Genomic DNA, 17,797 nt, shown 5'->3' with positions numbered 1-17,797 from the left:
ACCTGTTCCTGTAGATAAAAAATGTGGATAAGGCGAGTGGTGTGACATTCCTTCTTCTTAACTAACCTTCGACGAAGGAAAGCCTAAGTTATACGAGACTGTCGAAAATCTCTTATTTCGACAGTAATGAAAATCAACATCCAGTTAAACCGTTCCTGAATAAAAAATTTGTTAGCTTTTTGTAAAACAAATTTAGAAATAGTTTTAATATACAATATATAACAGTTTCTATCATTGTTTGCCTATAAGAGTTTCATAAAAACTAATTATACACATAATTTTATCTGTGATGTTTTTAACTTCTTCTACTTCAACCTGTGTAAAAGAAATATTTAAATCAGCTTGATGCAAAGTTGGTTTAAAAACATCCTATCGACGTACTTGTTTCAAACAATATAGCCATATTTATTGAAATTTAAAAATTATATGGCCTTCAAGAAAGAATTCACAAACTTAGTTTATAATTTTCAATAGTACAAAATCTATTTTTAAAATATAAAATATTATTATAATAGGTCAATTCTTTTGGATTAAAAGAAAAGAATGAATAGCTTCCAAAATAAAAGTTCAAAGGTCTGAAACTCGGAATACGATGACTTAACCCTTTCCTTCCCCTAATTTCACTAATGAATTAAAGCAGACTTAGTAATTTAAATAATATTAATTTTTTATTCATGATGTACTGTTACATGTGCTTAAATGCTACAATATGGAAATTAAAAATTAAATGTAAAAAATGATATTGAATTAACTATCTTTTACAACTATTTCTTTCTAATTTATATAATCTAAATAAAATATTTTTCTTGCATTTAATGCTTTTATTTTAATAAAAGCTAAACACGTCGTCACCCACTACCAACAATTCTTTGGATATTATTTAAAATATTTTACAAGAAAGAATCATGGAGGGGTTATGAACAGTCAATTAAATATACATATTATTTAATGATAATTTAATCTGATTCTGACCCTGAACTGACATCTGATTCATACTCTCCTACATTGATTGTAAATTTGTATTCCTGATCACATCCCAAATAAGCATCACTCATGAAGTATAAAGTATAGGAATGCTGACCAGGGGCAGGTGCTACAAAATCAAGTTTGACCTTTGCTTTCTGTTGCAATGTTAACCTCTTAATAGACAACAAGGAATTTGTCTTTGGATCACCGATGACAACCCACCACCCTTCTTCACGTTTCTGTGGGAAGAATGGTGCAACCACTGGACCTGTGACTTCATCTTCTCTTTCAAGTTGAACAATAACATTGACTGCACCACCACTGCGCAACTTATCTTTGTCTTGAACTTCATATGACATTTCTATATTCGGATACCGGTTACAGAATTTGGCAACATCTGCCATTTGTGCTTCTGATAATTGTAAGAGACGATTCCTATCATCATCCTCTAATTCCATCACATCAAATACTGTTTCCACTCCTTTGTCAGTGCAACGTTTGATAGTTTCAGCACTGAAGTGTGGCAACTGCTTCAGGTAAGAGTCTTTGGACCACATTGCTTGAGTGACCATCTGTGCCAATTCCATAGCAGCTACTGCAGGAGCTAACCAACCAGATGAACTGAGAACATCGACACAAGCTTGTATCAGTCTTATAGCTTTGCTCAATACCAATTCTGTATCTTTCTGAAGTTCAGGACCAAGTTGTATCCTGGATAAGTGAGCCTGTAACAAAAGTTGTGCTTTCACATGAGGATCAGCCATTCTTGTAGCTTGAGGCGCATGTGGAAGTCTTGCTGCTAAGCTCCTCAACAAGTTCTCTTCCCTTTGCCGGACTGGAACAGTTTCATATTCAGCTGCTGCTGAGATAATTTCTAATAAACCTCTAATTTTGGTTTTGTTATTTAAAGAAAGGCTGAATAATTCAATAGTTGCATAATTTATGTAATAATAAGCTGCAATCATTCCAAGATTCAATGGTAAAGTATCCATCTCATCTTCCACTGCAACACATTTCGCTTGTTCCAGGTCACTCAAGGTACTCTCAACCAATTCAGACAAATGATCTGATAGATGTCTGTGTGTGACTCCCTGCAAACCATAATAATTAGGATTTTGTGTAAGTCGCCTGTATAAGAATGTCCACGTGAGATAATCAACAGCGTCCTGTTTATTCTCAATTGTTTTAGTCACAATTTCTGCATTAAAATGGTCGTGTAGCCTGTGATCCAAGTGACTTTCCACAGGTAGAGGCTCGTTCAAAAACTTTTTGAAGAAATCTTTCTTTGAACTCTGGCAAAGGAGAACACATTTAGCATCATCATCCTCCAGAGGACGATTAGCACGTGCTACCATTTGCAACACATCAGTAATAGGATAATCTTCATAAGCATGTGTTTTCCCATTATAGCATTGAGTATCCATAACGATTACAAGATGTGAGGTAATGGATAAACCCCAACAAAGGTCTCTTGTGGCAACCGCTATTTGTATTGCACCACTGTCAAAGAGTTGCTCAACGAGTCGACGATCATCCGCGGATAATCCTTCATGAAGATAAGCCACTCCTTGTGAAAGTGTTTCTTTTAGAGTTTTATCAGTCATTCTATCCAAGAACGGCTTAATGTCAGCTTCTTCCGCGTGGAAGAACCGAGAAGGTTGTCCTTCTGCAGCTGTGAACGTCAGTAAATCTATAGCTGTTAATCTGGCCTGACGACGAGTGGGCACAAAACAAATAACAGGTTTATGAGATGCGTATCTAAGTACTGCATTGTACACTGGTTTGGCCATAGCAGCCAATCTGGATGCATTGTGGGTAATGTTTATTCCCTGCACATGCAATTCTAATGGTACAGGCCTAACAGATGGATGGAAGTTGAAAGTTGCTGCAGCGGGTGCACCTAACCATTGTGCAGCATCTTTTGCGTCAGCAAGCGAAGCTGATAATGCAATGATCCTCGTTGGTTTGTCTAGTTGTGAAGAAATATACCTTGCTCTTGAACATGCTACTTCTAACACAGGTCCCTCTTCACCGCCAATTAACTGCAACTCATCAACAATAAACAGTTGAATATTTTGTACATTTTTTCTTTGTTTCCATCTTCTTGACAGGACATCCCATTTATCTGCAGTTGTAATTATAATTTGACCTTTTGCAAGTAGTTTAAGATCCGTTCCTGTTTCACCAGTTAGGAGAACCACTTTTCTGCCTAATTGCTGATTAAACTTTATAGACCAGTCGACATAAATTAGCTCTGCTAAAGCTTCTTTACTGACCATATATACACATCTACCCTCTGGATTCTGAGTAAGCAAACGTAACACTGCAAATTCTGCAATAGTTGTTTTTCCAGAACCAGTGGGAGCTCCAACAAAGACATTGTCGTCTGAATTATAAACTGCGTTAAATACTTGCGTCTGAATCGGATTGAATTGTGGAAACTTGTCTGCATAAATGTTTTCAAACTTGGAATTACGTAGAGCAGTAATTGGAAGCGGTTGTAAATCGAGCAATTCAGTTGGTGGTAAATTCTTCTCTGGTAAAATCAAATGTCGGAAACTAACAGGTAACTGGGTTTCTGCTCCAATCCACCTGTTTGATACAACACGCAGGAAATATTGTGGTGGCAGAGGTTCAAATACAGGTACAAAGAACTTGATCAAATGTTCATCTGTTGCATATTTAGCTTTAAGTAAAAAGTATTCATGATGAAGTATTACTTCAGAATCCACATCTTCCACTAAAATCCAAAATGCTTCTGATGCACCATGCACTTTATCATCCCACTGGAAATCAGGTGTGATGGTTAACTCAACTCTTAAAGTGGACCGTGTAATTGGCTGAATATGAGTTGATAATTCTAATTTGGGGAACTGGTGAATATATTTATGAATAGTTTTGCCCAGCTTAGGTACTCTGATTAACTCTCCAATTTCATTTGGTCCTAAATCATATAATCTTTCCCAAGGAAAGTTCTTCTTCTCTATCTTCTTCACAATCTCTTCTGGCATCTTTCTGAACTGTCTGAGAGGTGACATTGACTGCCACATTCTGCGGTCAATCATTTTACACAAAGACAGACATTTATCTGCCAATTGCGCCCAGCCACGAAACAAGACAATTTCAAATATTGCTCTCATCAGTCGCGACGCAGATTGAGTGACGAATACCATGTCTGACATGAGGGCGAATCCTTCCAGTTTCAATTGAGAGATGTATGCTTGCAAAAGTACATTGACTTTTGCGCTCGGTTCCTCTATGCTTTCTTTCACTGGAATTGGTACTCTTTCCATCAGTTTTTGCAACTCCAGTTTCTCTTCTTCCCTGACATTTATGTGTTTAAATTCGCTAGACAATGAAAATACTCTGAATAATTCGATTTCGCTTAGAGTTCGTTTTAAGAGCTGATTATATATAGACATAGTGTCATGTGTACAGTAATAATGTGATGCTATCCGACCTAACTCGGTAGCCTGGAAATTTCCAGATTTTCTGTCATATTTGATTAAACCACTGCGATCCAATCCTACCGCAGCAGAATGAATAAGATCTGCTCTATGTAATTCAAGCAATGGATCTTCTTTCAATTTATCATGATTAATACCATATAAATTCGGACACCGAAGCATTCGAATGTACAAATAAGTGTATCCTAACCAGGTGACTGCATCTCTGATATTTTGTATGGTACCCAGTACAATTTCTGCATTCAACATGTCTGACATTTTACTGATTAACTGCGATTCGATAGGCAACTGTTGATTCAAAAGAGACAAATAATACTGCAATTCGCTGTGATTTGTAATGAGAATACCTTCACCTTTGGTGTCATACTGCGGACGTCCAGCTCTGCCCAACATTTGTAGTACATCCAGAGCGCTTAGTTCAACCCATCTACCTTTTTCTGGATTGTACACCTGAGTTCCTTTGATAATAACTGTGTGTGCAGGTAAATTAACACCCCATGCTAGAGTTGCTGTGGACACCAAAACTTGTATATGCCTGTCAGCAAACAGATCTTCAACCAGTGTTCTGTCTACCCTTGTCATACCAGCATGATGAATTGCGAAACCATAAGGTAGCAGATCTTTCAGTTCTTGATTTTTAACTTGCTCAGCTTCTGTTCTTAACACTTCCATGGATGCAGATCCTTCTCTAAGAAATTGTCCCAATGTGTCCTTTTCTAAACACATGTCTCTGATAGCACGTGCCGTTTTGCCAGTTTCTTTACGCGAATGTACAAAGACCAGAACTTGATTTCTCCCGGCATGTTCCATAGTTTTTTCATAGACAATTTCATTCATCACTTGGAAACGTTTTAAAGCTTTCTTTTCTGTTACACCAATATATTGTTGCTCCAAAGCCACAGGCCTAAAGCTGTTGTCAAAATAAAATAAGCCTGTCTCTGGTTTTATGCGTAAAAATGTGGCAACATCTTGATAATTTGGTAATGTAGCAGAAAGACCTATCAACCTTACGTCTTCCTGTGTTGTCTCAATATTTCTGATCGTTCTCGCAACTAACGCTTCTAAAACAGGACCTCTCTCGTCATGTAACAAATGGATTTCATCAATGATAATCAATCTTACCAACGAAGTAAAGGTTTTCTCGCCTCCTTTTCGTGTTATGATATCCCATTTTTCAGGAGTGCACACAATAACCTGAGTTGCAGCTATTTGTTCTCTTGTTAGCTGATGGTCACCAGTTAATTCGGACACAGTTAAATTATATGTAGATAACCTCTTACTGAAATTTCCAACCATTTCTTGTACCAAAGAACGCATAGGTGCGACGTAAATTATTTTGAATTCATCAGCGTTAATTGTTCCATCTGCGTTTATATGTTTTCCAATCTCGCGCATCATACATAAAAGCGCAACATTGGTTTTACCAGCACCGGTTGGTGCACACAACAGCAAATTTTCGTCGCTTTCTAAAGCAGCTTGATGTAAACGACTCTGAATTCGATTTAACGTTTTGAAGCCTTCAAAAGCTGGCTGCACATATTTTGGTAACTGATCAATTGGATGAAGCTTTTCATTTTCTGCGAATGGTTTTGGTTTTAATGCAGGGACATGGACTTCTTCGTATCTGTAGAAAGATATAACAATATTCATTTTTATAACATTTAATAAATAAGTATAGACATATATATAATACATACCCCTTTCGCTGTTTCCTAAAACTTCCGTCAGGTAATTGACACCGTTTGTTTGCCATAAAATGACTGCCTTGTGCAAATATCAGGTCTTCCAAATCTATTAAATTTCTCGTACCCTGCACCTGACCTCCCGGACCTCCAGTATCTTCATTTTCTTCTCTTCTTTTGCGTTGAGCTCTCGCTTCCATTGTTTCATCGGCATCATCGTCGCCTTTTCCTGTATCCAACTGTCGTAAAATTTTTGCTAATACAGGATCATCGTTCATTTTATTTCGAATTTTTTGACGCTCAGATTCAGATTGTGAAGATGCCAACATAGTACAATATGCAATTGTATGTCTATATTTCTTTAGTTGTTTGATAAAATCGAAACAATCATAACCCAATAAAAGTACTAATTGATTTTCACAGTCACGGTCATCTCCGGCATCTTTCAAGACCGCTAATACTTCAGCAGCTCTTGCTTGTGAAATCATCGCATCGTCGTAGATGCGGCTCAATCTTCTTTGTAACCAATATGCATCTATGTCTAAAGGGTGCAATGGTTTTTCCTTTTTCATTTCTTCTGCACCACCTAACTGAAATATAAAATTAATTGTTGTACGAAAATTTTACATTTTGAGATAAAAATATATATATTGTATGCTTACATTTTCAGCATGTATAGCTCTGTCATCATTAGCTTCTTCACCTTCATCACCCTCATCATCATTTTCTCTAACTTCTCCATAAACATCTTCGTCATCTTCCTCACTACTTTCTTCAAACTGTACATTAATTCCATATGTTTCATCAATATTCTCTTCATTTGTGGTGCCCTTTTCATCGCTTCCAAAATCTGTGATTTTCTTCCCAAGATTAACTAATAGTGCAAATCTTTCTTCTGCTAATGTACCCAATAATAGTTCTGTTTCTTTCTTCTTTTCTTTCTCTTTAAGACGATCATTTTTTAATACTGCTAATACTTCATCAGCTGCACCACAAAGAATATCTCTTGGTTGATCCCCTAATGCTTCCTGAATAAAACTTAGTAACACTTCATAAGTCTGCCTTGTTTCCTGAGTTTTAGGACGATAAACAATCCCAACCATTTCATCTACACCTTCTGAAAGAAGTGTTGCACCCTTCATTCGGGCAAAGTCATATTGTGCCTCGTCTCGTTTCTGACGCCTAATGAAAATTAAAAAAAATGAAGTTCGTATTCTATTGAGATAAAAGGAAATATGGTAAGTACTTACTTGACTTTTCGTTCTTCCGCTTTTCCCGGTTTAGTACGTTGTGCTCTATCACCCATTCGTGTTCCATCAAGTTTCCCAACAAGGGACATAACCTCACCGGTAGCTTCATCTCTGCTACGTCTTTCTATTAAACGTACGTCAGCTTGTAAAACGAGATTGGAGTTCTGGAATCATAAATTAATTACAAAAATGTAATTAAAGAAGTGTAACATTATTTATACTCTCAATATTTACATAAATATAACCTATATTTCATATTGAATCGTTTTGCAATTGAAATAGATTTATGTAAAGTAATAGTAAAATTACAAACACAAAATGTTTTGTAATCTATTGTAATATTATTAGATTAATTAATAAATATACTAACAGCTTTATATTCGTATTGCAGTTGCCTCGCTGCAGCGTCCGCCATTCTCGCCTCTTATTTCGTAGCACTTTATGGCGGCAGTGACCATAGGTTGTAGTCACTGCTAACATCCAGTTACCTCCCTCTGACAAAGTTCAATTACCATAGTAATTACGATTAAATAGATAACTACTATGTTGTACCACAATTATTGACAATTGGTAAAAGATAAACGGGTAAAACAGATAGGGTTGTCGATAAGTACTGCTACTTTCTATCTAACCAACATCGGACTCCAAATCCATGACCCTTCGAGAACAAAATATGCACAGCTTGTCATATCTGTAGTTACTGCTTCGTCCGTGGTAACATAAATACAGAAAGTTGTAAATAGAAGAAACACGAGGTTTCTAAATAAATTAGGAAATTATAAGATTGTATATACTAATAATTAAAAAATGGAAGAAGAGAGCCAGAAAGCAGACGTCGAGGAGGAAAATGCAAATGAAGTGACTTGGAAAGATTTGGTACGCTTCAACATCTCTGTCACAAAAATATAACCTAATCATAATACGTTTCATGTTTCTTTTTAATCTTCATAGAATAAATATAATGTAATGCTATCAATTTACAATAAAGATAATTCTTTTTCTACATTAACTTAGTTAAATTTCATATTTATAAATAAAGTATGATATTTTAAGCATGTATTATAATGATTAGGTTATCATAACCTTGTACATATTATATTTACAAAAGTAAATAGTTAACAATTTGTACAAAATATTTATAGGGAATTGTAGATGTATTATGTAAAGCTTGCGAGGATTTGAAATGGAAATCACCTACAAAAATTCAACGTGAATCTATTCCATTAACATTACAAGGTAAATTTTATTAAAAAGGAAACACATCTATTGAATATGTAGCATTTAAACAATGTTTGATAAAAAATTCATTCAATTCATTTATTAGGTAAAGATATAATAGGATTGGCAGAAACTGGTTCTGGAAAAACTGCTGCTTTTGCACTTCCCATATTGCAAGCACTATTAGAAAACCCTCAAAGATACTTTGCTTTAATTTTAACACCTACAAGAGAATTAGCATTTCAAATATCAGAGCAGTTTGAAGCTTTAGGTAATAAACACTATTATTTTATTATGTCAATCATTTAAGATAGATGTTACTATACATAGTCTTCTTACAATTCAGGCTCGAGCATTGGTGTAAAATGTGCAGTAATAGTGGGGGGAATGGATATGATGTCTCAAGCATTAATATTAGCTAAAAAACCACATATTTTAATTGCCACTCCAGGCAGATTAATTGACCATTTGGAAAATACAAAGGGTTTCAATTTACGTTCTTTGAAATTTTTGGTAATAATTTGGTAATAATTTACTAATACTTTAACATTATTAATAAAGTAAACATATTCATTATTTAAACATTAAAAGGTCATGGATGAAGCAGATCGAATTTTGAACATGGATTTTGAAGTTGAGGTAGACAAAATTTTAAGAGTAATTCCTCGGGAAAGAAGAACACTGTTGTTTTCGGCAACAATGACTAAAAAGGTTCAAAAACTACAACGAGCGTCTTTGCGAAACCCCGTCAAAGTGGAAGTCTCTACAAAGTATCAGACTGTTGAAAAATTACAGCAGTATTACATATTTATTCCAGTCAAATTCAAGGTTTAAATAATTCGCTGAATTCTTAAGTTTTATAAAATTTTCCGTTTTATAATGAGTTCTTACATTTCAGGATGTATATCTTGTACATATCTTAAACGAACTAGCAGGTAACAGTTTCATGATCTTTTGTGCTACTTGCAACAACACAGTTAGAACTGCTCTTCTTTTACGGAATTTGGGTTTCACCGCTGTTCCTTTACACGGACAAATGTCACAAAATAAAAGAATAGCTGCTCTCACTAAATTCAAGGCAAAAAATCGATCTATACTTATTTCTACGGACGTTGCCAGCAGGTAAATGCGTTATCCAATGTATTCGATTACAAAAATATTGCTTCTAATTTATAATTATACTTTTTTCCTTACAGAGGTCTTGATATTCCTCATGTAGATATTGTAATAAATTTTGATATACCTACACACAGTAAGGATTACATACACAGAGTTGGACGTACCGCACGTGCAGGTCGTTCTGGACGTTCCATTACATTTGTAACACAGTACGACGTAGAGTTGTATCAAAGAATAGAACAATTGATATCAAAGCAGTTACCCTTGTACCCCACACAAGAAGAGGAAGTAATGGTACTTCAAGAAAGAGTAGCTGAAGCGCAACGTATTGTAAAAATGGTATAGCAAATTTCTTCCCATTCGATTTAGTTATTGGTTAAGTACAGAAAAATAAGAAAAACATTATTATGTTGTTTCAGGAACTGAAAGACATCGAAGAGAACAAAAAATCAGGCAAAAGAAAGAAACATCAAGGCGGTGACGAGGACGATGATACAGAGCAATCCATGGGAGTCAGGAAAAGAATAAAGGGGAAACATAAAGGGAAAGGAAGAAAGGGTTGAATAGTATAACCACCTTATCACCACATTTACTCTTCCTTAATAAATAATGGAAACGCAAAATGGTATCTGTTTTTATTTTCATTGTTATTCGTTTTATTTATAAATCAGACCACCATTCCCCTCATATATGTTCATTTCAAACTCACACTTTGTATTAAAATCCTTAAGTAACTGTCAATTTACAAAACCACATTTTACTCCCTTTTGCAACTTTTTTTTAAATATCTATCTTTTATAAAATGACGAGAATGGATCTCATTAATGATAACCGCTGGTATGAATTTATCACTATATAACTAATGAAACTAAATACTTTTGTTCAAAACACTGTAAAATAAGAATAATTACTTAAAATTGAAAAAATCAGTGTTCTGTTGTAATCATTTTTTTCAATTTTTTCTGATAACGAACATCGTCGCCCAAAAGGGAACAATATAAAGTATATATAATTAAAAATCACAATCCTTCAACCATTATCATTTGTAATATGCAGCACTATTTGTAAATATTAATAAAAAAAAAGAAAAACAAAGGCATAACTCCTTAAGCTGCACAACCAATTTAGTTTTCTACTTGCACGCTTCTACCTAGATTACAAAGCAGAATCTTGTTTACCAGAAAATGCAAGACAAAGATTAGCATTTAATATATTGAAAGAGCAGTAAAACATTGTAACAAATATAAAAGTGTTATGTACAGCACACTGTTGTAAAATTTGTTAAATTTTTCTTTTCCAAACCTTCATAGAAATCAGAAATTAGCATTGTACAGGTTCTCATAATACAAAATATCCAGGAACAGCACTGTTCCACTGTAACTTTATGATTATAATGCAACGTCTAATATCTACGATACTATTCAACTGTATAAAGTAGCAACAAATTCTTATGTTATTTTTTCCTGCATATAATATTGAATGCTTGCATCTTTTCTTTTAATGTATCAGATATTGCAAAACGAATCTCGTCAAATGTGCACTAGAGAATAATGTAGTGCTGCATAAAGTGACAAGTTCTTCATTTAAGTTGTATCTAGCTCCACGTTGCAAGTTATGCTAACTAAAATACTGTGATATAAACTGTAATTCTTATTGACCTAACTTTTGTGAATATATCATCAACAAGCAATGACACCTTCGATACGTGTTCAGTTATCGAGCACTGTTGAAGGATCATTAGTATCGGATGGTGCATAACTGTGTTGCAAAGTTTTTGCTGAACGTGTTAAGAACAATGAAATTCTGAAGCACTCTGCGAAATTGTAAATCAACATTTACCGCAACACCTTTTGCTTTTGAAGAAATACGATCATCTCGACACAAACATTGCCTCTAAATTAAACGTATAAAAGATCATGGCTAGGTACTATCATGCAAATATAGAGGTTGCCGCAAATCTGATTATAACAGGAGTATCTGTTTAAAATACATCTATTCTTTGTTCACTAAGTTAATCACCATCCTAACGCTAAGTCAATTGGATGAGAAATCTCAACTGTTTTTCATTTTATTACTACTGGATGCAATATGCCTAATCTCGTTGTCGAAGGCTTTTGTAATGACGAATAGCGCGTGCAAGCGATCACTTCAGTCTCTGAAGCAAAACTTTGTCTGAAATTATTTATTCCAAATGCCGATACTGCCTCGCATTCATTTAACTAGAAACATCTCGGAGATTAAAGAAATAGAGAAATATACACGTATGTACATATCGAATTGCTTATATTATTTCTTCTTCTTTTTCACTTTTTGATCAGAGATGTTTCACTTTTAGTAGCACCGACAATTTATAATAAATAAGTTCGTACAATATGGCTCTATCTCTCATTCGCTCTCTCTTTCTCTCGCATTTGTCTTTTTAATAATTCATAAATACATATGCACAATAATTATCACGAGTCGCCGTTTGACGAACACAGTACGTTGCGCGTAAAAATTGCTCAAAAAGAATAGAACAAAAAAGGAAAGAGATTAAACCACAACTTCAGAATCGACAAGAAATACAACAGGAAAGTAGCCAAGATGCTACCTCTGATAACACGTATTGAACGTGTTGTCAACTTTAAAGACAAGTTCGAGCCTCATTTGTGTTTTCACGTCAGAACATATCTATAAGTAACCTGGTTCGAGGGCAGAAAAATCTAATGGATGGAATGTTCTGAATGCAAGGTGTTAAAGACGTGTCAGATGTGACAAAAATTGAAACAACTTAGGTTTCATTTAAATGAGAAATAAAATATATTCCATAATATTATTATTCACTATTTCTACACATTCTGTACAGTAATTCAATTTAAGGGTTTTATACCTCAATATACTTTATACAAAAAGGCTACTTATAATCTAACATTAAGACATACCATAGCATGAGCGCCCTCCACCTTACCGCCAAACGGCAGATGGGCCGCACGCATGTTTGTACTGGTATTACAGAGTCAGTCGCCAGCGAGTATAACTTCTTCCTCTTATATCACACACCACACACTAAAATGTTAAAAGTGTGTCTCTGGTGCCACTCATATCATTTTTTTTTTCTTTATAATTACAATTTACTGTCCCCGATAAACTTACTCCATTTGCTTGATTAGTTTTGCATTATTTTGTTTCTTTCGATTGCGCAATTCATTTTTGCATTCTGTTTCTCGAAAAGAAATATATAGGGGGTGATTACCGCCGCAATGTCAAAATATAATGAAATATTTTCATTGCCTGCTATGCATCAGCTTTTTTGCTTTCGTTTTTGTTTAGTTTTTCTTTTTCTGAGATACTTTTTACCAATAAATAAAATTATATTTTGCGAAAATATAGAATTGTAAAAAATAAAATCTGTCTTTTCGATTTTTTTTTTTGATAATACCGGTACAGAAATAGTGCATTTCGGAGACTTCACAAGCAACAGGACTGTTAGTTCAGATCTCTGTCCTCTAAGTACTTGTACTCAAAAGTAAAGCCTTCCTTTTTTCTTTGTCCCCACTTTTCATAATCAAAATAAATGTAGGTTCCCTAAAACAAAAATTTACATAAATTCCTGTTACGAATTAAATTCATATCGCTAATTTATTTATTTATATTCATTAAATGTTACTAACCTGTTCATATTCTTCATTAATTACTTTTGGTTCTTCGTGCCTTTGAAACCACATCATATATTTTGTATGAAACCTCCAACTTTGTTTCTTTAGAGCTTTCGCAGCCAAGTACTGGCCTTTAGAACCTTCCATGTAATAAAATATGAAGAATAATGTTTCGGTAGAAAGACGTTGGAAGAACTCTACAGTATCGGAGTGGGGAAGTTGGACCTGACAAATACAGTAAATATGTGAAAAAATACAAAAAAAAGAAAAATAAATAATAATTACATTACTGTAATGTCTTTAAAGAGTTAATTCTACTCCGACGGCTAAAATATTAAGCTGCTGTTAAAATATTTTATTTAGTTATTAAGGTAGCACGATAAATAATTTATTAAAAATAATAATAAAAAATTAAAAGATAAAATTCTGAAAAAAAAAAAAAAATGTTCCTAATAACAGTTTAGTTTTTTTAGCCGGCAAGATAGAATGACCCCTTAAAATACGAATGACCTAAGATCAAGCAATAATTCAATGATACCTGTTGATAATAAGGAGGCGTTGGACATAAATTTCTTGGTAAATATGATCGTAAACGTTCAGAATCAGACGGATGAGGCATATGGTAATAAGCGGCCTCCATCATCTGGAACTGTAGCTGGTGTTCTTTCTGAAGAGGTACCGGTCCGAGCGGCGCAACACCAAGCAAAGGAGGAATGTGTGCTTCCGAAGTGGCATTGTTGTTATTATTGTTCGCTTTTGCACTGTCAAAGATGTTTCTATTCGACTCGGACGGTGGTATTTCCAAATCTGCTCGGACAATTACTTGTTGGGCTATAGATTTCAAAGAGGACATGCCATCAGGAAGCTTAGGAATAAGACCATTGGCAGTGGATGGCGCTGGCGAGCAGGAATTTGCAGGCAGAGGTGAAGACCTACTGCTAACTGATGATTGTGGCGAAGATGACGGTGGGATCGGCGTAGTCATTTCAGTTTCACTGTTGTGATTCTGATTTTGTTGATTGTGCAATACATGTGTCGTTTGTATGGGCGCCGGATTATTGTGCTGCTGCGAGATCGTTTGTGGCACATTCGAGGTAACACTGGACGTAGATGATGATGACAACAAACCATTTTCACTGCTATGAGCTGTAAACATACAAATCAATCATGAAACTTCTGTATGTATCATTACAGAGTCATTACTTTGACAGATTACTTACAAGATGTTTTACTAGAGGTAGAATGGATGGCTTGCGAATTACTGTGTGAAGCAGCTACTGTGGCGAAGTTGCCAGCATTGGTTGTAGCGATGTGATTACTTGTAGAACTAGGCGAGCTATGGCTAGGTGTCATGGGAATGGTCTTGCTTGGAGTGCTGCTCGATAATAAATTCGATTTTATGGTGGCAGTGCTTCCCGTGGTTGGAATGCTCGCCTGTGAATTTAGTAGCGGCCTGACTGCTGTAGGTTTCACAGGCTGAAATTTAAAAATCAGATAAAAATTAATTAACCATCGAATTCACAACGAGGAAAATATCCAACTGATCGAATTGCTGGACCGGAATTTAAACCTAATTAAGCTATTCAAATCGTCGGTGAATAATCGCTCCTTAATCTTCTAAAGTTTATACGGATGTTTCCCGGAAACTTTGGAACCTGCATAAAACTACACACCTTCGTTTTTTTGTCGTTATCTGTAGAACTATCACTTGAATGGTTATGCATTGTGGAACTTAATGGAGGTGACGGTATGGGCGAAGTACCAGAGTTAGTTGAGGTTGGTGTTCCTCCAGTCTCATTACTATTGTTACTATCTGTAGTTGCCGATGAGGGAATACCAACTCCAGACAACTCTACTTCATCGAGACCAATAATATCATCATAAATATATTCATTTTCCTCGAAATCAGGTTCTTGCGAGGATTCGATGTAATACTCTACATCGTCTTTTATCCTCTTAATCTGAGCAACAAGAAACAGAAGTTAAAGAACCATATGGTTCCAATGTGCCGACGATATCGTAAAATTTCGATCAACTAGCGTTCTGTTATTCTATCAACATACTTACAGTGTTAACTTCAACAGACATATTGTCTAACATACGCAACAATGTTTCCAATTTACGGATATGGTAACGATGTTTATCAAGCTTTGCTTTCAATTCGTCCATCCTATCCTGCTTATCTTTATCTAACCTTTTTTTCTTCCCTGCGAGTAACGACTCTATCTCGGATTCAAATGTATCCAGCTATATTTAAATTAATTATGGACACGTTACTAGTTACACAACAATATTCTGGGGTCTATTTAAGCACCATCCTCCATTTCATACCTGCAGATTTAAAGCATCTATGGAATTTGCCAGCCAATTGCTAACTTCTTCTCTTTCTTTTTGAGCTGGATCGAGTTTTTGAGCTGCTCCTAATCCTTCCTTAGAATATGCTTTTGTTTTCGTTTCTCTCTCCACAACTTTAAACCTTTCCATTTGCTAAAAGAATACATTATGTTTAATATATTGTATATATTTTTACAAACTGAGTTCCTTCATTAAGGTATACTCACAGTTTCAATTAACTTCCTGTATTCCAGGAGTGTACTTTTATCCTTAATCTCACCTGACGCAAGCCAGGTTTTGATCTGATCACGTAACCTTTGAAGTTTTTTGATTTCCTTTTTAAGGTCTGCCTCATATTTCTCTTTCTGATTGCTGTTTGTAGCATTATGAACCTTCTGCCAAATGTCCTCAAAGGTCTCTACACCCTCTGTTACTTTTTTAAGGCACCGATCTATTTCACCTAAAATTTAAAACACATGTATAATAAGTTAAGATAAACATATTATTAATCATATAAACAATACATATTACTACTACTTACTTAAAACAACAACAAACAACTATGTCAAGAGTGTGCAGATAAATTAAGCAATTTATGACAAAAACTGGTCAATTTATCGGAATAAAAGTAGAGTAAAGAGTAGAATAAAATAGGAATCAAATAAATTGATTATAGAAAGTATCACACAAGTCATTTATCCAAATGTTTTTGTTTAGTTTCTTTAATGCAGCTCATATAATAAATTATGTTCTGTATGTTTCAATATTATTTTGTTATATACACAAGACTTAAACTCTATGACTGATCCAGTTATAAGAGTAATGGGTGCAATAAAACATGATAAATAATAGTGAGAACTTTTTATTTTTCCATTAAGAACTTTTTTTAAAAACTGTTGGTAAATTAACAAAAAACTACTGGTAATAATACATCTTAATAATTTACTAAGCGTCTTATACTAAGAGGCTTACATTAATAAACGCTGTACATATGCTGTATTTTCTATCGCTATACTGTGTATCATACAAATAAAATGAAGAAGTGTTTTACAGGTTATGCTGACATAAGAAAGCAGCATTAGGCTATCATGAATACAATTAACACAAGAAAGGATAATTTGTAATAAAGAAATGTGTGAAAAGTTGAACAGAATGTATCAATCCACCGTACCCTGGCAACCTGTACCAACTGTCAGGCATAGAAGCCTGCATGCTGATAAATAACACGAGTTAAAAGTAGGCTGCTACTAATTGTAATTACGAGCATTTAAACTGGCAGAAAACTACAGGACGCGAAGCAAAATTGAAAGCAAAGTAGCAGTGGTACAGGGCCATAACAAAATTTCTAAATGTAAACATGCTGGAAACATTTTCTCCTCACCTTGCAACTTTCTCGTCGCAGCCATGGCTATGTAAACATGTGATACAATAATTCATGCATAGTCTAGACGTAATGGAAAAAATACGAAACAATTTTTCGGAACGAATAGTCGTTGAACTATTATTCCCTGTATAATATGGGAGGCTCGGCCACAAGATGGCTTCCGTTTTCAAATGACAACGTCCGACCGTCCGTGAACGAGCTGCGTTGGTACTCGCTCTGTTTTCCCGTCAATCTTTTAACCTTAGCAGTGTACAATATACGCTACGTTTGGTCGAAAATTGACAGCACATAAAAATACACAAAAAGTGATAGCATCAACAAATGATATATATGAAATACTAAATAAATGAGATGGTGTATTATGCATTAGCGCATTCACACATTCTACCTAACGCACATACTTAATATGTCCGTGTTCATAAACCAATCGAAATGTGGTTCAACCTTTTGACGCATTCCCAACAATTATAACGGGTCTGTTATGAACTACCCTGGGAGAGAATACAGTAACTAGATGATTTGCGCGGCTCAACAATCTAGGGAAATTCCTAGCTATGTATGTGAGACATCTTTATAACGTGCTTCTGCTTTCGTGGTCATGTGTAGAGTAAAAAAAATAAACGAACAACGAAAACTGCAGATAATATGCTGTACAAAATAAAAGCAATATACTTCATTTTTTAATGTATTTGTAAAATATATGATTACAGAAAGAGATGCTTCATCTAATGAGCAAAATATA

General features: G+C 34.8%; 3 protein-coding genes across 3 annotated transcripts; 1 reads left to right on the top strand and 2 right to left on the bottom strand.

The window, feature by feature from the left end:
- Positions 1-646: 646 nt before the first annotated feature.
- Positions 647-7,884, bottom strand: l(3)72Ab (U5 small nuclear ribonucleoprotein l(3)72Ab). The gene is made up of 5 exons (XM_003702473.3): positions 7,736-7,884; positions 7,366-7,529; positions 6,778-7,297; positions 6,131-6,705; positions 647-6,057 (listed from the first exon to the last, which is right to left on the bottom strand). Exons 1-5 carry the CDS (start codon positions 7,778-7,780, stop codon positions 957-959), a joined length of 6,405 nt encoding a protein of 2,134 aa, XP_003702521.1. The 5' UTR covers positions 7,781-7,884; the 3' UTR covers positions 647-956.
- Positions 7,885-8,024: 140 nt separating this feature from the next.
- Positions 8,025-10,325, top strand: pths (probable ATP-dependent RNA helicase DDX47). The gene is made up of 8 exons (XM_003702471.3): positions 8,025-8,241; positions 8,508-8,601; positions 8,690-8,854; positions 8,930-9,096; positions 9,175-9,411; positions 9,482-9,705; positions 9,780-10,041; positions 10,122-10,325. The coding sequence occupies exons 1-8, from the start codon at positions 8,173-8,175 to the stop codon at positions 10,263-10,265; spliced, it is 1,362 nt and encodes a 453-aa protein (XP_003702519.2). The 5' UTR covers positions 8,025-8,172; the 3' UTR covers positions 10,266-10,325.
- On the bottom strand, positions 9,174-17,473 carry Not3 (CCR4-associated factor Not3). Its single transcript, XM_003702470.3, has 9 exons — positions 17,053-17,473; positions 15,899-16,131; positions 15,669-15,824; positions 15,405-15,584; positions 15,011-15,298; positions 14,558-14,813; positions 13,876-14,483; positions 13,353-13,562; positions 9,174-13,266 (listed from the first exon to the last, which is right to left on the bottom strand). Exons 1-9 carry the CDS (start codon positions 17,075-17,077, stop codon positions 13,168-13,170), a joined length of 2,055 nt encoding a protein of 684 aa, XP_003702518.1. The 5' UTR covers positions 17,078-17,473; the 3' UTR covers positions 9,174-13,167.
- Positions 17,474-17,797: the final 324 nt, after the last annotated feature.

The sequence above is a fragment of the Megachile rotundata genome, chromosome 16 (assembly GCF_050947335.1).
Source record: "Megachile rotundata isolate GNS110a chromosome 16, iyMegRotu1, whole genome shotgun sequence".
In the NCBI taxonomy this organism is placed as follows: Eukaryota; Metazoa; Arthropoda; class Insecta; order Hymenoptera; family Megachilidae; genus Megachile; species Megachile rotundata.
This window is presented reverse-complemented; position numbering and strand designations above follow the sequence as displayed.